The sequence below is a fragment of the Symsagittifera roscoffensis genome, chromosome 1 (assembly GCF_963678635.1).
Source record: "Symsagittifera roscoffensis chromosome 1, txSymRosc1.1, whole genome shotgun sequence".
NCBI lineage: Eukaryota > Metazoa > Xenacoelomorpha > Acoela > Convolutidae > Symsagittifera > Symsagittifera roscoffensis.
Window position 1 is genome coordinate 45,305,884 of NC_087062.1, and position 22,513 is coordinate 45,328,396.

The window sequence follows — 22,513 nt, forward strand, 5'->3', positions numbered from 1 at the left end:
TTTCACATTACATATGAAAATTTTTCTTTCCACTCATCTTCTCCGACGAAAATTTCCCTTTTTTTCGCTCTTTTAGCTAACGATTCCCAAAACTACTCTTACAATTCTTTTTCACGTTTACTATCGATAAGCAGTGTATGGCTCTCGATTGTTATTTTGAATTGTTTCACAAAATCTGTTGCCAATGGATCTCAAACTCTTTCAATGGAATCCGAAGGATTTTTATTCTCCTGAATTTTGTCCGAAATTTTGTTTACACTCTTTTTCTAATGCGAGGCTTAACATCGATCGCAATTTGTTGTCCGCTGTGTCAAATCGCATTGCAATAAAAAAGTTTTGTCTCGGTCTTCATCAATGCTAAATTTTCATGGTTCATCTTTTTCTGCTCTCTAATGTTTATCATTCGCGATTTGCTGAATTGCGGTTTTGCCTTCCGTCGGATTTTCTAAGAAGGAAGGTTTGGAAGGTATCAGGCTTACTAGATTTTTTAAACTTTTTTATTTGGTTTATAAATGGGTGGATGGGTAGATCTACGAATGGTTTTGCCAAAATGATGTATTGTTCTCACACTTGGAACAATAATGTTTGACTGCGCCATGATAAATTGTTCCTTTGTTACAGCGAACTTTAGTTATTCACAATAAAAAGAATAAAAAGTAAAAAATGATTTAATTTAAGCCTTAAATTGAAGCCTTTCAAAATTTAAGCCTTAAAATGTGAGACAGCGTTCTCTCCGTCAGAGAGAGGTGTCGTTTCAAGGTGCAATAAGAATGACCGGTTAAAATAATTTAAAAATAGGATTGATTAATTAATTAAGAAAGGTTAATTACAACACGTTTGGGTGTTTAGGGGTTCAAATCCTCCCTGAAGAGAGATTGTGTGCGTGTGTGTGTGTGCGAAGAGAAAGAAAAAGAAGTGCCCACCCCCACCCCCGACTCATCGTGTTACTGCCTCAACTCGACCCGTATTATGTAGAGCAGCTCGACCCGTATTATTGTATGTCAGAACTAGCCAGCCCAAGTAACTACGTGTTTGAATTATTCAATTCAAAAGGTGTCAGGAAAAAGTTATACACAATTTTTTGATTTTTACATTTTAATATACAAACTATTTTGAAAACAAAATCTCTTGTAACAACTGCACACCATAGCAGAACCCAGGGGCTTCTCCCAAAGCACTAAAAAGACCCTGTTTTGGTCAAATTTTCTGCGCCACAGGCAAAATTTTGAAAAACAGATAAAAAAAATGCGTTTTAGGCAGTTTTTAGAAAATTTTGACCAAAAAAGTTGCGTTTTTTGGCGCCCCCTTAAAGTAAGTATATATTGGCGCCGAAGGCGCCTTTAGAAATATTTTAGGGTCCGTCGCCAAATATGGATATCCCCCTGAATCCGCCCTTGGCAGAACCATTGAGCAGTTTTGAATATGATTGCTAACTCTGTAAGAAACTTGATTGAGATGGTTCTGTCAATTAAGACAAGATAAAACAGACAAATTAAAATGAAAAAACTTTAAGAATGGAGAATTTAGACAAAGTGGAACTGCGTTTCTCAGACGTACAAAAACGAATAGTTGCCATAAAACAAGAGTTGTTTTTTTCAAGTTTAAAATCCGAAATCCCGCAAAAGACTTTTAGGGGTTGCATGGATTTAGTAAAAAGTTTTTTGAAGTTTAAGCACCAAAAACCCTCAAAACAATGAAAAAACTCCAAAGTTATTTTAAAAAATCAGGACTGAACTCAATTTTTTGAAGGGGTAGCGCGCGCCAATAAAACACACTTTTTTGTCAAAACCATCATGAAAATGCCTAAAAACGTCTTTGTTAGTCTGCATGTTTTCCCAATAACTCACGCATGTCTTAAAGTTTTTTGACAGAGCTCCTGAAAAGTTTAATTAATTTTTACCTTCCCGAAAAATTCTAGATACGCACTTGGTTAAGCAAAACTTGAATCAAGGTTTCATCCAAAAAATTGTTTTTTAAAAAAACTCAAAAATTGATATTGATTGACTTTGAACAAAAAGCAAAAAAAAAACCGAAGTCCCAAAGATTTTTAAAATAAATTAAACTAATGAAACTTTGCCGGTTGATATATTTTTATTAGTTCAATTTGAATTTTGAATTTGAGTTTTTTGTAGAGACAGTTAGTAATGAGACGAGCAGTTTGCTGTAAAATCAGCACAATTATCCAACCACAGAACAATCAAAACTTGTTCTTATGAAAAACATTTAAGAAATTTGAGCACCTCGATCGTGTCACAACCTTAACACATGATGTCAGTGTTTTAATATCTGTCAGATATAGCAAGCGCAGCTAAAAAAGTTGTTTGAGTTAATAATTTTAGAAGTTCACATAAAACTAATTTTACAATATTTCTCGATATTTACTATTTAAAATACAAGCTACATTCAAAATAAGTGTAATTTTTGTTACAAAAAGTTTTGTATAGGACAGAATTTTTAATTTCAAATTAGTTCGCAGATCATTCGTATTTTTTGGGAAACTGAATTAAAACTGGACGGGCTTGATAGCACAACCGATCTCTTATTAACATTTTTATGCGTTCGAAATTGCGTTGAAAGCTCAGCTTAGGCCATATGTCTTCCACAGTCGTTACTGGGGTGGTCGGAAATACCCCTTGTATAAATGTCTAATGCCTTAGTTAATTAAATGCGCTTCAAGACTACTTTTACCCGTTGAATTGATATTTCAGCCCCAAATTACCATGTGCTAGATACTGTGGCAAAAAAAAGGTTTTGAAATATAATTTCAACGAAAAAAACTGCGATTGATGTTATTATCAGTAATTGCTGCGACCACCAATTGACGACTGAGTACAAAATTTGGACTAGAGTGTGTTTTGCTATCAGAAGTTCATCGCCCAAAAAACGTCGTATGCGTTCAATTGTGGTTTCAAACTAATTTTCTACATGACTTGACTAAGTGCAAAAAAATTTCAAAGATTTTTCCATTGTCCAAAAAAACTTAAAGATCCTACAAAAAATTAATTACCCAGACAAAGCAAGATATCTTTTGGAAATCCTGGAAAATATCCAATTCAATTTCTCCTTTTAATGATTAGTTTTTAATCTTGTCTCTAATTTTGGCCACTTTTTACTCTGTCTTACTTAAGTTATTGATCATTGGTCATTAAATTCACGTCGTTTTTTACTTTCAATCCGACTACCCTTTTTCGTTTTCTTCTTTTTCTTGGAACTGTTTGAGAAGGTTATCATCTAGCCATTTTGTCAAATACTCGCTCCCCTCATTGCCTCCATGTGTTAGCTTTCTTACCTCTTTTATTGCTATTCCGAACTCATTCAGAGCATTTGTAAATATTTTTTGCATTTGTGCATTTGTAAACAGTGCATACTTTTCTTCGTCTCGGTCCAACATGCATTTGATGAACCTGAAACTTCTAAACTTGATTGGCCACCGAAATGCTTCTGTGATGCTTTGTTCTATATCGCACCAGCGATCACTTTTTAGACCTAGGCAGATATCTAACAGATGGTCGATAGCCTTGAAATCTTTGTTCGTTTTCGTCACCAATGACAGCAGCGATTCCTTCCTCTCGCCTCCTTCTATTATGTAATTTCTCTTCACAACCAATTCAACCAACTCCAAATTCGAGACTCCAATCAGAGTTTGCAGAGTTTTGCTTGCATGTTCGATTCCGGATCCCGATCCGCAGAAACATGCCTCGTACAGAATATTTTGCTGATTGTCCAGAAATCTAGATTTAATGACATCAGGAGGAACTGGGTTAAGTTTGAAGAACCTCTTCAGAAAGTGTTCAAATTGGTCTATGTTGTTAGTGTATCCTCTCTCGTAGCCAGTTTCGAGCCAGTCGATCACATCTTCAACTGTGAAGTACTTTTCAACATCCCATCCCATTGTTTCGTCGAATATGTGGTGGAACTTATTGTTGGCGTCTTTCCTCTTTCCCATCACTTGCCGGAATGTTTTGCTGATTGCGGTCTTGAACATATCAGGCTGTTCCTTTTTATGAATCTCGCTCAATAACTTCTTTATGGATTCGACGTCTTCTTGTTGTACTAATATGGCAATTCGATCGGCAATGTTTTCATCGCTGACTGCTTCGGTTACTCTATTTCCACCACGACTGTCAAATGGAGATAGCAAAAGATGCTCAAATTTTGACTTTTGAGATACACCTTCCAAATATTTTTTCAACTCATTCGACATCACGATGATTGACAACGACTGTTGTGCTCTCGTTGTTGCGGCAAGTAATGATGTCGCTTCTGATATTGAAAATTGTTTTATGTTTTCATCTGTGAGAAGAATCACCAGTACGTGCGGCTTTTCAAACCCAGTGAACTTTAGGTCGACTAAGCTTTCATCAAATCTGCTCAGGAATGCCAACTCTTCCTGCCGTTTTTCACATTTAAGTTGATCTTCATTGAATTTATAGGAGAAAGATTCATGCTTGAAAGCGATGATAGCACAATCCGCGGCAGTTTGGTACTTTTTCCGCCATTCGGTCACTTGCTCCTTGATGCTTTTCTGGGAAGTTTCTCTTGAGCCGTCTGAGCAAAAGTAGAGTTTGACATCTTCATCGGATTTGTAGTCTGGTGAAATGACACTGCAGCTGGTTCCACATGTGTGTTTCCTGGAGAAACGTCCAACAACCCGGAGTTTAAACATATTCTATAGTTAAGTAACCATAATATAAATCAGGTAGAAGAAACAAAATAAACAATGATAGACGTTTGCTGCTCAAGTAGCACAGAATATTCCGACCACTATTCTTGAACTAAATACGGATTTTTTTTTCAAATTAGTGTAATTTTTGTGAGTGGTGTGATGAAAGGATCTGAAAGACCTAAAATTTAAGCATATTCGACCGTCTTAGTTAAACAAGCAAAATTTTTGAACAGCGTTTGTCAGAAAATGACAAGAAAAACAAAAAAAAATCATAAAAACGTTCAAAAAATATTTTTAAAATTTTAATCTATATTTGTTGCAGTTTTTTTATTACCAAAATGGCACTATACAAATTTCGAAAACTTATTTTACTGGAGTAAAAATACATTTTCGGGGTTTGAAATAAAATTTATTCTTTTATGTAGGCGTATCCTTCTTTTATAAAAATGCCTATTTTAAGCCTGCTCTGCTTGCTCTCTTTATTCGCTCGAAGTTAGACCAAAACTCAAAAAATTTAGAACCGTTTTTTCCCACACTGACGCAATTTCTTAAATTTTTCTTAAAACCATGATGCTAAATGTCATTCAAATTGCTTAAGCTTGACAGTGATTTGAAGTCATAATTAGTTTTATAGTTAATACCAAACTGTTGGCAATATCGCCGACAACCAAATACCCGAAAACAATTGAGCTGATTAAAGTAAACTGGATTAAACAAAAATTATTTGTTAATTTAGATTGACATAACAAATAAAACAATGTCGTCAAAAAACACTGTTTTCAGAATTTCGCAAATTTTTTTTGTTGCGTATTTGAACTATCCGGCAAAAAATAAAAAACAGGAAAAATGTAAACACGTTCTTCAATTTGGGCTGGTTTTAGCAAAAAAACACTAAAAAAAATACAACACAAAATTTATTGTGTGCGTGAGCTTCGGGCCTGAAATTTTATAAAACAAAAGTCAATTTTTAATTTTAGTCAGTCAAAAATAACGCTGAAACCATCGAGTCAATTGCGGAGGAAAATAAATATTTTCATATTGCATGAATGGAGTTTTTTAGATAGCCACAAAGTTTTTTTCACCTAAAATACTATTTTTAATGAAAACATTTTTAAATTCTAACAAACTTTCCCCGTCACCATTTTTGTCTCTTTTTGATTAAAATTGAGAAAACTTCGTTTCGGGTTGGCTCGTTTTGCCCGGATAACTCAAATCAGCCATGTTTTGTCTTATATGTTACCTAATTGCACGAAAACCTAGCACCAGAGAAATAGTTTCCGAGGTGAAAGTGCAAAAATTTATGTTAATTAGCTTCAATTAGTATTAGTTTCCATAATTGAGATAGATGCGGCCAAAAATTTGGCATTGGCTATGAAAATTTTCAAGCAGTGAACTAGATCTAAAATTGAAGCCAAAATTTTAAAATTGCGTATATAACTTTCATTTTTGGGAAAACTATTGTTGTTTTTCCGAGCCCTTTATTTTTAAATAACCTTCCGGCTTCATTTTCATCAGGCAAATAAAAAATTCTAAAAATAACCCAAAGTTTCAAAGAACTTTTGACTTGAGTTTGGTATCAATTATTTTGAAATTTAAACCTCAGATTTTTTTTCGTGTAGCTACTTTGGTTTGAAAATTGTCAATTTGGCTGACTTGGGACAATTGTCGAGCGATATATTCTTTATAATAAAGCTCGAGCGGTAAGTTAGTCTGGCTTAGAAATAGTTCTTGTTTGATTTGAGGCAAGCTATTTGGGACGATTAATACCGTGCTGGACGTACTGTACATAGCCAGTGCGGGATTGTTTTCCAAGTAAATGGAAAAAATAATGACTGTTTTTGGGTGAAGTCACAAAGTTCAAGGCTTTGATTTGATATATTTGATCTTGTTTAGAATCAATTTCTGATTCAAGTTCATGAGACATTTCTAGTTAATTTTCATGCTGATTTGAAAGGTTATTCTGCTTATTTAAATGTTTTTGCTAATTTTATAAGGTGATTCAGATAAGTTTTTTCAAATAACGTTAAGTTTTTCAAGTTTTGTAAGAAAGTGAGTACCCTATGTTTGACACCGTGTAGTTAACACAAAATTTTTTTTGTGTATGATTAGCTGGTTTTTTGTAAAAAGTCATATTTTTGTATCACTAAAATGAACAAGTAAATGTCAAGAACGCTTTTATTTTTAAAATATTTGCGTTCTAAAATATTGAGCTCTGAAAATTTGGAAACCAACAAAAAACTTTCGTCTTTTTTATTAACGATTCTGAAATTTTATTAACGATTCTGAAACGAGAGCATCTAATTACCAGTCAAAAGTTTTAATTAAATTTTTGTTTTCCGTCATCCCCATTTTGAAATTTTCAAGTATTTTGATAATTCGTATATAGCAAACTTTGGCCAAATAAGATTTTTCATTACAAAATTTTGAATTACATTTTTTGCCGCTTGGTACCTCAATATTTTTAGTACATCAGGTCAAATAAGTGTTTTATTTAAATTAGTAAAATGTTTTTTTTTATACATTAGTATGTTAATCTTGTTTTCAAAATGATAAATGGATTATTATTTTATTTTTGTAATTAGCACATCAATTAGTTCAATTTTTTCTGAAGATATTGTTTTGATTTTCGAAGATGAATTCAGTCAGTTTCGTTCAGTCAGATTTCGGTTTTGCAGAAATTTTTTTTATCATCTGAAAGGTTTTGTTGTATCAGCTTAAATGTACAAAAAATCAACTGTGATTGTTTTTTTTGCAAAGAAATGGGGGTTTGAAAAATGCTAATATGGCCAATTTGGGGTTAATCAGCGAGCAATATATTGCGTTATGCAAACACCCGTAAGCGGCGGAATCATACATTCAAATTAAATTTGCGCAGCAAGATAAATCGTCTCATTATTGAGATACGAGTAGCTAAATACATCAGTATGCATACTTTGTATAACATGTGGAGGACAAATGAAAAAAAAAATGATTAGAAAGAAATTATTTTTCTTGTTTTATTTATTTTGTCAGTTTTTCAAGCAAAAGTTTTTTTTATTGTCCCGAAAATTCAATCAAGTTGTTTAGGGCTTCGTCCTAAAGTACAAGCAGTCCTATTTTTCTTGGAGTGTTCGTTTGCTAGTTGTGCGCTTATGTTCCAACTACTTAAGTTTTCTATTATAACTTATGTGGGGTCTACGGTTTGTCATTTCACATCTTTGCATGCGTTTGCCACGCTGTCTTACAATTTTATATAAATTACGCTATTATTGTGTTTTTTTGTGATAAGGTTTGTGAGGGCGCAATGAAAAGCGTGTAGCGTTTCCGTGATTTGAGAATTCATAGAGCAGAACCAGGTTGACTTTCACAGGCGAAAACTGATGGTCATGCAATATCTTACAAAGGAGCTGATTATCATACAATTCCATAACATCATAACCAAAAAACAAAATTAGAATAAGAATAATTCTTCTTAGCCTAAATTTTTACCCTTAAAAATTTCAAAATTTGCGGAAGATTTTTTCTTTTTTGTCGCAAAAATGACTTCTACGCTCAAATAAACAATTTCTTTAAAAAATGGTAGCAAAGTTTGCGCGTTTTTGCCTATAACGTAGTTCAGACTGAATTTTTCATACAAATTAAGCAAAACTGAATATAATTTTTTTATTATGTTAGAGTTTTATTCTATTGTATTATATCGTAAAACAAATTTAGATGCATCAAAAATTGGTCAGAGTTTGCATTCAGTAAATTCTAGTTGAAGTTTTTAAACCCGCATACAAATAGTTACTTCTTTTCATAACTGTTTGTGAGACTTTTACGTCTACTTGCTGGCAATTCAGTTTATCTGTGAGATTATTTCCACTTAACCATTGCGTCTGATTATAGTAGAAAGTGTTACATCGTCTTAACACAAAACACAATATTATAAGACAAAATTCAAAAATGTTTTCGAGTGTGGAAAAAAGGCAAGTTATACAATCTTCATGTGTGCGAAAATGTTTATCATAATGATTTCATATAACTATCTGTTCGTATGGAAGTTTATGGAATTGTATGACGAAAGAAGTTTTTCATTAATGGAAATTGTATGATTAGAAGTTTTGGGTACCGGGAAAGGCCACCCAATTTTTCTTCATAAACTTCTCTTCCACAGTTCTCTCTATCGTTGGAGTTTGTCTGCAAAAATGTTGGTCTATTTTTGTTTAATTTTGCAACAACTCTATACAGATACTAGTTTGTACCTTGTGGCTGTGTGGAGGTAGTAGCTGTTGAAAATGGCTATCTTGTGCGTGCTTCTCCAACCAACTGTCACAACTCTTCTGTGAAAGCCTTCTAGTGTGTTGTGGTCAAAGTAGACAGTGCTGCACTCCAGCTGACCCAGAATGGACATGCATATTATGACCACATCGAATAGAGGCAGCATTCCGTACACAGGTTTAAGAACTTCAAGTACACCAATCAAACTTCAAGCTCATCAAAATTGGTAAAAAACTACTGAAAATCAATTAGTTGCCTCGTTAAGGAGTTTCTTTCGGATAGACAGTTGTTGACATTAAAGTTATAACAAAATGGCCATCTCGGGATCTTGCGAGGAGTTATCAAAAATATGTCTGGGTTTTGGCGTAAATTCTCCCTTAATGCCCTCAATGGTACCGCACAAAAAATAATATTGCCAAAGGGAAGCCCTGAACGTTCCGACTGCCCGTTATGGTGCAAGCAACATTTCTTCTTTTTGAAAGTTTAAAAATTGACTAAAATTAGAAAAAAATGGAAAAAGTTGGTTTTTTGTTCAGATTTTGTCGAAAGTATTCTATCACACGCTCGTCTAGCAACTTATTAATACATCCTACTAACTCACCTCATTTCAATTTGGAACGATATCTTAGCAAAACTAAATAGCCGCATACGCCTTAATAGATTTTGAAATCGCCATAACTTTGCAAGAAACAATCACAGATAAAATATCTAATTAATTTCGAGCCTTCAGCATCAATACCTTTGAGACTGTCCAAAAAAATCCTGTCAAAATAGCTAGTTGAATTTAGTTTGAAGAAAGAAACCACACCGAGTACAAATATTCTATCATTTTACTTTGAACGTCGGAATATTAATGCAAATGAGATGAAAACCGGTTAACACACTTTTGATTCGTTACTGCCTCATGTGTAAAAAAAAACAAGAGTTTATAGAAAAATATTGTTTGCCTAGACCGAGTTTCGGAGCCTGAAGTTTGATTAATATCACGCATGCCTTTCTGCAATTCGTCTCTGCTGGAGACTACACACTCGTCTACAATGAGAGCATAGAGACTGTTGATTGGTCTGTGTCGGGGGAAGTAATCTTCCACCGAATTCAGCTTGCAAGAGACAAATTCGGCGCCTACACAAATTTTAATTCTTCCTTGCCATTGAATGTCTGTAAATTTTTAAACATCATAATGAGCCTAACTTTATGGTCGCAGATAATAAAACGTAATTTTAGTCGTTATGCAAAAAGCGGGCTAAATTTGATAGTTTTGTTTTTAGTTTGTGTGAAAAAATCACACCAAGAAAAATCACATCTCTTATACAATTCCCTTTTTGGTACCCTATGGTAGTAACGATAGCCACCTCTATAGAACTAATGCAACGGCTAATTCTGCACCTAATAATGAAAACCCCAGTCTTGCAAAAGGGAGGAAATAGTTCAAGAGATATAATTTCAAAGGGGCCTGGTCTTTTACAAGATCAACATTTTACCAGACCCACCTTTTACCATACCACAATACAATAATATAATTAAGATAATTTAATATTAGATTCGATCATTTCTGGCAAAGGTTCGGTCTGGTAAAATGTCGGTCCGCAATTTTATACATGAATTTCATAAATAGAGGAGACCGGTGGTGAAGTGGTTACGTCTCCGCCTCTCAATCGAAAGGTCGGATTTTCGAGGCCTACCATGATCCGTGCTCATTGCAACTTTAACCAGCCCAAAAATAACAAAAAAATGCGCGTATTTCTTATACAGGGGCACAACAGCGGCTCGCCGTGAGGAGCTGGACAGCTCAAATGTTGGTCCTTTCCCTTGGATAAATGGTCTTAAATTTTTTTTTTGAATTCACAGTAATACAAACTTTTAGATTTGTTTGTCGCAAAGTCGATTATGTACTCATTAAATTTTTCCAAGCAAAAAATTCGATTGCACAAACTGATACTCTTTAGAAAGCACTGGATCGCACTAAAGCAAGTGTTGTTGTCCTGAGCTCAAATTTGAAAATATATTTTATCTGTCATTATTTTTCAAAAAGTTTTGAGGGTTTAAAGATTGCCAATATGGCCAATTTGGGACAATTAACGCGCGGTATACTTCGCGCTATTAACGCGTAAGTGGAGATTTAATCCCTCACAGAAATTGTTCCAAAAGGGTTGAAACAAGCTATTTGTCATAACCTATACGTTACTAGGAGCAAAGTCTATCAATTTGTACTTTATATGGCGTGAGGGGGGTGATTTAAAAAGGAAACTCAATTTTTTTTTTCAAAAATGCATCATTTTTTAAACCGAACACTGCTTCATAGACCTTAAATATCAATCGAAACCTTCAGGGTTTTGCCCTGATACCGGCAGTCTTTTTGTTTGTGTTATTTTTTCAGTCAATTTTGGCCGATCGAAATAAAAGTTTTTAACAAAAATTTTCTAGACAATTTCTATAGAAGATATCGACTTCCTGAATTCAAATTTAAAAAGATATTTTACCTCCAATTAATTTTTGTAAAGATTTAGGGGTTTGAAAATTGCGAAATTGGCCATGTTTTGGATTAAATTATGCTTTTTATAGTATATTCATAATTCTGAGAGCGTAACTCGAATTATTGATGTGTGGCAAATTATCCCGCACAACAAAATCTTTCCAAATTAGCTAGCCTCAATATCCCGCACAACAAAAGCTTGAATTGAGGCTAGCTAATTGGTCGTAGTATTTTCGTTCAATTCAAAATTTTACACTTTGATATTGTCTAAAATTTAAAGGTTTTCAATATTTTCTTTTCTTAAAAACTATTCGATATGAATTATGGGACAGTCGGAATATTCAGGGCTTTGTCCTGATATACGAGCAGTCTTGTTTGATTTATGTTTCGATCAGAAGCAAACACTGGGGCTACTTGAATTCACACTATTTTCTCAATCAGCAAAACAATTTCTCATCAAAGTTTTTTTGTGCTAATTTTAAGAAAATAAGTGATTTTTTCAAATTTCTGTTTCTGCGCTTGTTTGTGTTTAAATGACAAAATCTCTGAATGCAATTTGGCAATGAGAACCAAAGTTTCGTTCTGACCAATCAGCAGTTACTATTTACGGTTTCAGTGTTTCCAAAAAATTCAAAATTGAAAAGAATTTAAACTAGGAAGCAAAACATCGTTTAAGGAAAAGTTCTTATAATCTTGTAAATCCATACAACAAAAAAATGCCAAACAATTTCATAGTAGACAAGATGGCAGAAAGAATATCATTTTTTCGAATGCTGATGAGCATTTTCTTCCATCAGGCGGTTAGATTTGTGCAAATTTTTTTCTTTTAAATAAATTGTTTTTAATTTTGTTTTCTATTAAATTCTGCCTAAAAACAACTTTTTGTGAAAATGTTTCTCATGCTTTAGAAACTTGGCAGTTGTGTACATTCTTTTTATTGTTAGTTCTCGGGTTGAGGTGTTTGAATTATGCTTCGATCGAATTCGGTCCAACACACGCATATTGTTTGAACCAAAAACTGAAGTCGAAAGCTGCGAACACTATTTCAAATCATCGTCGAACACAAAATTGTGCATAATGTATGGTCAAAACATAGTTGAATACAAAATCGAACTGAACAAATTGTTCTTTTTTTTTTAGTTCTGAACACGCGTTTTAATTGAGAGAAGAAAATTAACAACCATTTTCGTAGTCCAAACTGTCCAGCATGATGTGTTGCACGTGTTGCTGCAGTACCGCCTTCTGATCGGGCACAGCGTAGATGACCCTGTTGAATTTTAACTCATGCAGACACATGCGACTGATCTCTATGCAGCAGTGTGTCTTTCCAGTCCCACCCTCTCCCATCAGGATCTGGCGACAGGCCCGCCTCCCGTTGATCGAGTTGCGAACACAATCTGCAATTTTCCTCTGCTGGGAAGACAAACTGGGAAGCACTATGATAAAAAATCAACTACCGATAATTACGATGGGGTGGACATATTTATTTGATTTGATTTGACAAGGACTTAGATGAAAACACTAACTCTACACATAGGCGGCCAGTTTAGTGGTCAAATACTAAGACTTTCCCTGGGGGTGTTCAAGAGTTGCGAAGCTGATAAACAAAATTGTTCAACAGAGACAAAAATTGAAAAATTTCGGCTCTGTTTAACAACATTTTATTTTTCACAATGTTGTACTTCGTCACTGGTTTTACTACCTAGAAGGGAGTATAACAGTGCCGAAACGCAACAGTGCAAATAAAAAAGTTGTTACACAGTTCCAAGTTCGACAAATTTTGGCACTGTTCAACGATTTTTTTTCACAATGCTGTGTTTCCAAACTGTCAGTTCTTAGCCTAGAGAGGAGTTTAACAGTGCTGAAGAACAAGAGTTCCGATAATCAAAATGTTGATCAACAGTGATGAAAGCTGATGCACTGTTATGCTGGTGGGATTTTAACACTGCCCTAGTACAACGTTGCCAATAAACTAAATTGTTCAACAGAGCCGATTACTGATGAATTTCGGCATTGTTCAGCAATCTTCAATTCTTACACAATGTTGTACTTCGGCACTGTTGTACTACTCCTATAGAGGAGTTTAAAAGTGCCAAGGTAACAAGTGCCAATAAACAAAAAGTTGTTCAACAAAGCCGAAAGTTGAAGAATTTAGCACTGTTCAATAGCATTTTCATTACGAGGCCAAACTGTGCATTTTGTGCATTGTAAGCGGATTCCGCGACAACGACGCTCCCTTTGTTCTTCTTTTGTTCTTTCATTTTCTTTGATCGTTCCGACAAAATTTAAACATGTTTAAAGATTTGTCTCTGGAATCCAGGAACATACAGACACAAAATTGTGCTCCTATCCAGTGCACCAGTTTGGCCTCGTAATGTTTTTCTTACAAAATTGTACTTAGGCACTGTTGTACTACCCTAGAGTTGAGTTTAACATTGCCAAAGGATAATTGTGCCAATTAAATGAAAAATTGTTCAGCAGAGCCAAAAATTGATCTTTCGCGGCATTGTTGAACAACAATTTTTTCGGGCACTGTTATACTTCGGCGTTAATGTACCGCCTCTTTTCGGCTTATGACTGTCAGATCATGTATTTGATAGTCGTGAAATATTAATGTGCGTAGGGTTAAGCTTTAAAATTACATCTAAATTCAGGTATTTCAATAACTAACCAATTTTGGTTGCTTGGATATTAGCACAGAATCAGAAAGTTCTGCCAGATTCAAAAAAACAACAAATTTTTTTTTCAATATTTTTCATCAAGTTAGGGCCATTTTTGCGCGTTGTAGAAAACGTTTTAAAAACTTTTTCAAAACTCTGTTTCGAAACTTTTTCAAAACTCTGTTAAGTTGCACAGTAAATTTGAATGTTTTAAAGAACAGTTTTTAATTTCCAAGCAAGTGCTAATTAAAGCTTGAATTTTTTTTCCATGTTTTTGTTTATTCATTTTATTTTATGTTATTTTCAAGAATTTCAATTTTTCGCAGCCTGAATAAACAATTTTAAGATGACAAACCTTACCTGATGCTTCTCCCACTTAAAATTACACTTAAACTCATAAATTTGAAACGGCTTTTTTCGACGATGGGACAATTTCTTGAATTTTTAAAAAGTTTTTCGCATCACAGTTGAAAGGGTTTTAGAGTGAACTGTCATTGTGAGCTAGCTGACATTAGATTGTACCAGCAGATTTCATACAGGTCTTTTCAAGTTAAGTAATTATTATCAATAAATACTCAATTAAAATTGCTAGATTAAGCAGTTAATTTTCTCGGTTAAATAGTTAAACAATACCAAGCAATAAATACTCAATTAAAGTTAAGTTCAGACTAATTTCAGCTCTAAAAAAATTTGCCATTAATTTAGTAAGTTCTATTTAATTTTCAAATCACAGGTATCAAAACTCGTTCATTTTTTTTGTTTTTTCTTTTAAAATTCTTATTCTGGCTTCAAAAAAGGGCTTATCAGTGTAATTTTTTTTAACTGAGAATACGTTTGCAGCCAAGAGTTTCCCAAATGAAATTGAAAAGTTAATTTTAAAAACATATTTTATAAAAAAAAACATTTTCTGCTGAAAGTTAGTCTATGTAGCCAAATAGTCAGACCAGTTTATTGACATGTAGATTAATATCGTTACTTTAAAAAAATAAAAATCACCATCGAAACATTTTAAAAACTATAATTTACTTGAACCTCTGTAAGTTTATCTCCAGGTCGTCACAGTTGACTTGAAAAAATCCATCATAAACTTATCCCTTTTTCTGATTTTGTTCGGAGAAACAATTTTATGTTCGTAAAACCTCAAAACTCCTTCTTATATGAACTAGCGTGGAATTTCACCTGGCTACGTTCTTATTTTGAAATTTGGTTGTACATAAAATTTTCATATCAAACAAGCGCAAAGAAAAAACTGTTTCACAAAAAACTTTACACGGAGAAGCTATTAAACCCTGTAAAGGACCGAACATTTTTATTTTCAGTTAAATCATGTTTTCTCAGCCCAAATGATTTAAAAAAAAACGTTAAATGGTTACTTCAGCCGCTCGAAATTTTTTTAAATCTTACAAGTTTAAAATTAGTTTTTCCCAAAAATTTGAAAATTTTTCGAAGAGTTTTCAAATTTGTTCGAATTATAGCTCAAAATTTTTAAATATTATATATCACTCGACGCATTCCGATGATTGATTGTGGTACCGGGTTTTGCGTGGAAAACAAAAAAACTTAAAACACACCCACATACCAAGTTCATACACATTTTCAATAGTCGGAACAACAAGTTTTGTTAGCATAGCCGTGTTAAAAACTGCCGTACAGCGTATAGGTAGTACATATAAAAATACTTTTGTTCAAAACGAGGTTGCATATTCATGCTAAGCCAGGTAGCAGTTATACGCGATTGATAGTGTCAATTAATGTATCTGATTAAAACCGTTTAGATCGCGATTCACCGATAAAAGTATCAAAAAAGATTTGGCGATTTCGAGAAAAATTTGGTTGTATATTTTAGCATTTAAGATGAATTTAGATCAAAGAGCAAAAAAGATGTATGTTTTCTATATAAAATTTTCATTCGTTTCCTAAGCTGTGCGAGTTGACCAGCCCAGCTTGCAGACATTGGGGTGGTGAAAAAGCTAATTCAACCGTCAAATGAATTGAATAATCTACTTTAGCTTTTCGCTAATGTTTTATATGTTTACAAAATTTCGAAGGGACGTCGCTTTTTTTTGCTTTTCATCTGATTTTTATTTTTATAATTTTTATTATCAGTAAAATCATGTTTTCTCAGCCTTTAAGATTTGTTTCTAAGCAAAACGTTACTCGGTTGCTATAGCCGCTTGAAATTATTGTTAATCTAACAAACTTAAGACTAGTTTTCCCGACAATTCAACAGTGTTCGAATTATAATTGAAAATGGTTTAGTATTAAATATCACCCGACGCATTCCGATGATTGTTTATGGAGCCTGATTGTTTGAGAAAAATAAAAAGTTCAATGGTCGGAACAATAACGGAATCACGCAAAAATCCCAGACTCAAAAGCACCAGCAACAAAAACGCACCACGAACAGCGAACGTTCACTACCTAGCATACGAGCAAACTATCATTGGATTAGCCCTGCAGATTTCAAGCGGTTCGATTCAAATTAAGCAGTGCGCAGCAATAGTTACTCAAATATACCTTTTCAATTTCAGACCATTTTAAACGACGAAGAATACTCGCCAGTCGATGTGCAAGTAACATATAATTTTTCGATCATAGATATCAAAATTTTTTAAGATTTTTTCTTAGTTTTTTTCAAAATGGTTTATGCTGACTTCCAAAAAACTCTAGTGAGTGCAATATTTTACAGATAATACGCCTGCAAGTAAATTCACAAATGAGGGCAAGCAAAAAAATTCCTGCAGAAATTTCATTAAATAAAATCAAAGCATCTATCCTTCGGTGAACCTTGGTCTGAAACAAAAAATCAGCTCTGAAACGTTTTAAAAAGTGCATTTCACTTGAAACCCTGTGAGCTCTCTTCCAGGTAGTCAAAATTGACATAAAAAATACACCGTAGGTCATAGATCTAGCGAGTACGGAGAAAATGTTGCCTTAGGAAATTTTTCACATGGAAAAGCTAAATAATCCTGTAAAAAGCCTATAGTTTTATTCATAATTTGGTTTCGATTATTGATTTGATTAATTAGATCAAATTATTTGCCCTCAAGCTTATCTTCTGTAAATCCCCCTTTTTTATTAAACTGATTTACGGGCTATGATAATGTCGATGCAAATAACAAAGAAGGATAGCCAGTTGCTGTGCAAGTAGCACAGAATGTCCCGACCATATTCATAAAAATTATTAAGTTCTTCAAATTAATGTCAAATTTTGTATGTGGTGTTATCAAAAAATTATAAGCACGAATAATCAAATAACAAGTTAGCTATATTCGCTTTAATGACTAAACAAGCTTTAATGACTAATTAAAAAAGTCATCAACACTTAATTCTGTCGAAACTAGAAGAAAAACCGAAAAAATTCGAATCCGACCTTGCATTTTTTTTCTGAACATTTTTTTAAAAAATCCTTCGAATCACGGCTTAAAAGACTTTGTTATGAATTAACCCAGACGGATGATTATTCATTTGTACCTGATTTTCCATGAAAAACAAAAAGAAAAAAGAAAAAAACTAAAACACTCGATTACAAAATTCCTCGGAATTTTCCTTGTTCGGAACATTAATATTTTCCAGATAAGAAACGAAAAGTCTGCTCGACAGTTAAATACCAGCGATCAAAAAATTTCAAAAAATATAGGATTAAAAATTTTTCCAAACTAACGGTTGATAAAATGACGAACCTAACATTCACTTATTTTGCCGGTGGCATTTTATCGAATTAGTAAATTGCCCAAAATTTTTTGCCTTTCAAGTTTTCAACTTATGCCATTGACGTTTATCAACGGTCTGAAATCAATATTTGTTGTTGAAAACTTTTTGTTTGTACTTTTTATCTCATAGATAATATATCATCTTTTTAAATCTGTACTTAATTTTTTCAAAATGTTCCGCTCAGAGACGTTTAGAAACGGGTCCATATGGTCTGATCGCGTTCTATCAGGCTTGAAAATAAGCTGTAATTTATACTGTATATATAATATGTTCATATAAAATTTATATCACTGTAAATTCGTATCGTTTTAAAGTCCTTTGGTTCTACAGTCATTTCAGTTTTTTTTAATTTAAAATTGCTTCTTTTGTAGTTTGCTTTAGAAACTCTCTCAATTAATTGAAGAGCAAAGATTTCAATCGTGAGTAGTTTTACCTGTGGGAATGAGGGCTCCACGATGATACTGAAACATGTGCGCCGACACCAAAATAGTCCCAAGGTATTTAAGAGCTTGCATCATTTCCTTGCCGTCATCGGAGAAAGATGAAATGGGCTCGGCTCGCTCACATAACAAATCTCTCAGCAATGTTTTCTTAGAATTTTCCAGAAAAACTTCTTGCGAGTTTTCTTCGTTTTTCATCAATTTGTTCACCCAACTTAACACAAAAAGTTTATGTAAAACTAAATAAAATCAGTTCTAAAACAACATCATTTTTTTGCATTCTTTTAACTGACATATAAATAAAACTGTTGAAACCGATATGCACCTAAAGGTTTCACCTACAAACACCTTTATAGTTATGGCCACATCAATTCAAAAAAATTTCTGAATCAAACTTTAAAATTAGGTTTTTGAAAAATTTCTTTGAAAAATAAAGTAATTACCCTTTTTTACTTTCGACTTAAAGTTAAAGTTACTTCAACAAAAACGCTAAAATTGGTTTTTTTGGAGTGATTTTTGAGTAAGATAACAATTTTAAATATCGGTTTAACATACTAGAGCTGAAAAGCAATATTGCTCAGAAGCGTTCACAGTAACTGATATCTTTTTTTTTATTGAGCAGTGGCACGCGCAGGAATTTTCCGTTTTCTTTTCAGGATTTCAAGTCTATTCTAGTCGTTTTCTGAGGTCGAGAAAAATGATTTTCCGAGCTCCTCTAAAACCCTACAGATACCCAATTTTGTTTATAAAATTTCTGAGGTGCAAAAAAAAATTTAAAAAAGAGGCCGTGACTGCGTTTTTTTGACGCTCGTTCCCCTTCAATTTTGATGAATACTAATACCGATTGGACTCTCAGAACATTTTTAGACAGAGTTGCAGTCATCTTCTACGCCTCCTCCATGAGCATTCTACTGGCCAAGACCAAATACAGCTCCATGAGCATTCTACTGGCCAAGACCAAATACAGGCTACAGGCAAGTTTGAAAACACGTCTTTATTTTTTGTGTGTTTCACTTAATCGAGAATGAAATCGTTCACTCTAGGTTGACCAAAAGATTTTATTTGGCTTCTACGTCAGTTTTGTCCAAAAGGGCACTTAAGAATATGCATTTCGAAATTAAAAACCTCAGTTTGCGTTTAGTGGTGTATATAAACAAAAGTACAAGTGGTGTATATTAACAAAAAATTAGCTGAACAAGCATTAGAGAAAAACTTAAATGAAACCCTGAAAAAATTCCTTAACCAGCTTAAGGTAATTGCCCCTAACTTTTCTTTATGTGTTTTGTCTTCGGCATTGCAGCTGTCGCTGGCCATTAAGAAGCAGTTGTTCAATGCTTCGTTCGTCTTTGAAGCAAGCTCATTTTTAACAGCCTCTGTTTGCAGCTGAATGCTCCATTCTTCGCGAGATATGTTGGTTGTGATGAGAATGAAGCACATATGTTTTTTCACAAAATTTTCCAACCATTGTTTCTTTTCTGCTAGGCTCTTTTTCGAAAAGCTCTCGAAAACATTGGAACCTTCTAGAATGGCCAACACCATCTGTTTTAGTCTACTGCAATGATTCGAAATTTGACGTAGTTTCTCCGAGACTTTAGTCTTTTTCTGTGGCTTGGACCCCTCTTCGATTACCGGTACCTGAAAACAGTTCAGCTACAGAATGGTTTTACAAGTATGCATGCAGCTTCATTGATATCTTGAAAAAGTCGTGGCCATTATTCAACTCGATTATGATAACCCAGACGGTAATATATACCTCAAATGTGCACAGAGGATGGGATGCGTCCGAGATTGGAAATTAGTTCCACTCAGGAAAAACGCCGAAAAACTATCAGACCTTAAGACTTAAACAGGAGCTTTATGTAGCAGTTGAACTCATCATAACCTGGTTTGATAATTGTTTAAAAATCTCGACTGGGGTGTGAAATTCAACTGAAGCTAAACTACGCCGAATGTTTCCACAAGACATATAAATTATAGCAGCTTGAAAAACTTCAAAGTATTAGAAAAACAAGTTTGACTATATACTGCAAAACATTAAAAACGCATCATCAAGTATTTTGCTAACTTTCCCTCAAAAAGACATGGATAAAGAAACTGAAATCTTTTAAACTAAACTTGATCACATTTTAGCTTCTAATTTGAGTTTTATTGTAAGACTGGGAAAGTTATGCACGAAACAAACCAGGATACTCCAGTTTTGTTTCAAAGAAAAAAGGAAATTTTTTTTGCTTATCATTCAGTTTTGTTAAAGTTTTTTGACGTGAAAGGGCAAAGATTTTCTCAAATTTTGTAAGATTTAGGTTACTAAAGTTAGTTCATGAAATGAATCCGGTATAACTTAGGACATATTTTATAATATTTTCGCCCTAAAAAAACTTTTAGACTTAGTTTTCAGGCAAGTCGTCAAAACTTGTTGCTATCTATCAGAGCAAGCATATGTTTTTTGCATTTTTTCAAAAAGTTAAATTTGAAATTTTTTTTGTCTCATCGAATTTTTGCTGTTGCATTTTCACTATTGCCCAGTATAGTTAATCGAGTAAATGAAACAATGTTAGGTCCCATTCCATCTCGTGAAAACATCTTATTCTAGCATCGTGCCCTTTAGCCTAATAGGGAGGGCATTTGAAATATAATGAAAAAAACTTAACACAGTTAAAAAAAGAAACAATTAATTGGACTCGTTTTAAACTTTATCGAGTTATTTTCATTCTCTTTTAATTGCCATCTATAGACTTTCAAACAGTTCCGCTTCAAAAATCAATCTTAGTATTTAGCTTGTTCTATATTTCGCTAGACCTATGTTTTTTTTGTTTATATTGCAGAACAATTTCCGACTTAACACCAGTTTTTTTTAGAAAAAAAAATCACTCTTTTAAATTCTTTTTCTGAGAATCTTTTTCTCACTTTCGAATTGAAAATATCGTTGAGCACAAATCGCACCTTGAACACACCACAATTTCTGATTTTCTACACTATTTCTAATTTTATCTTATGTGCGCTCTGTGCTCTTTGTAGCAATTCAAGCAGTAAAATATTTTTGATGAGAAACATCAATATTTGAGCACTGATTACGCTAGGCCCAATTTATTAGCTATTCTGAAGAAACCGTTACTTTTTTTTCTATCCATCATTTTGGTTTTTTGTGTGGCCTTCCAAGTGAAATTTCTTCCAACATACATACCTCATAAAAGACAACCAAAAACTACAAATTTTTTGGGAAATTACTTTGCGTTTTACAAAGATTGAACAGAAGCCAATACTTTCAACAGGTCAACAAAAAAAAACACAATATCCGACCATTGTGTGTTACCATCAAAATCTTAGAATTGGACCTGGTGTTTCAAATTCACGGTGCTTTTTTTTAACCCTCTGAAACTATAATTACTTTAGAAGAGCTTTAAACATAGCGTAAGTTTTGATAGTCACGCACATACACATACAAACATATTTATATATTTGTGTGTATGTGTGTGTGCAATTATCCAAACTCACGCTATGTTCACAAGCTGTTCTAACGTTAACTATAATTTCAGAGGGTTAAAAAAAGCACCGCGAATATGAAATTCTATGTCCAATTCTAAGATTTTGATGGTTACACACGACGGTCGCAATTTTTTTTTCAATGAGTTCGATTTCTTTTAACCTATGTTGACTTGTTGAAAATTTTGACCTCTTCTCAATTTTTCTAAAACGCAAAGTAATTTCCGATAATTTTGGCAGTTCTTGGTTGTCTTTTTTGAGGTGTGTATATTGGAAAGAATTTGACTTTTAATGCCTCTTAAAACAAAACTTTGGTAGAAAAAAGTGACGGTTATATCAGAACGACTTATAAGTTGGGCCTAGCGTAATCAATGCTCAAATTTTGAAGTTGCTCGACAAAAAGTTTAAGGCTTGTCTTGCTACAAAAAGTACAGCACGCATACAGGATAAAAATAGAAATTGTGTAGAAAATCAGGAGTTGTCGTTTTTTTCAAGGTGCGATGTGTGGTCATCCATTTTTTCATTACAGAAGTAGTAAAAATCTTCTCAGAAAAAATTTAAAAGAGGCAATTTTTTTTGAAAAACCTAGTGGTAAGTCATGAAATCATAAACAAAAAACATAGGTCCTGAGTTCTAGTCAAATTTGAAACAGGCTAAAAACCAAGATTGACTTTTTGAAGTAGAGCCATTTTCAAGTGTACAGAGGGCAGTTAAGAGAGAATGAAAATAACTCGACATAAATTAAAAAGAGCACAATTAATGAGCTATTTTTCAACAGTTGAATTTAATTCCTTCTCTTTCAAATGCCCTTCTTATTAGTCTAAGGACACAGTTAATGTCC

At 33.5% G+C, this 22,513-nt stretch overlaps 1 protein-coding gene across 1 annotated transcript in view; it reads right to left on the reverse strand.

Annotated features, from left to right (window-relative positions):
• Window positions 1-2,129: 2,129 nt before the first annotated feature.
• LOC134856772 (uncharacterized) overlaps window positions 2,130-22,513 on the reverse strand; it is a gene marked incomplete in the record, with an annotated part of 21,545 nt that continues 1,161 nt past the window's right edge. Inside the window, 6 exon segments of the mRNA XM_063873043.1 lie at window positions 2,130-4,631; window positions 8,890-9,091; window positions 9,899-10,027; window positions 12,560-12,814; window positions 18,186-18,406; window positions 19,460-19,827. Coding sequence (XP_063729113.1) covers window positions 3,179-4,631; window positions 8,890-9,091; window positions 9,899-10,027; window positions 12,560-12,814; window positions 18,186-18,406; window positions 19,460-19,827 — 2,628 coding nt within the window.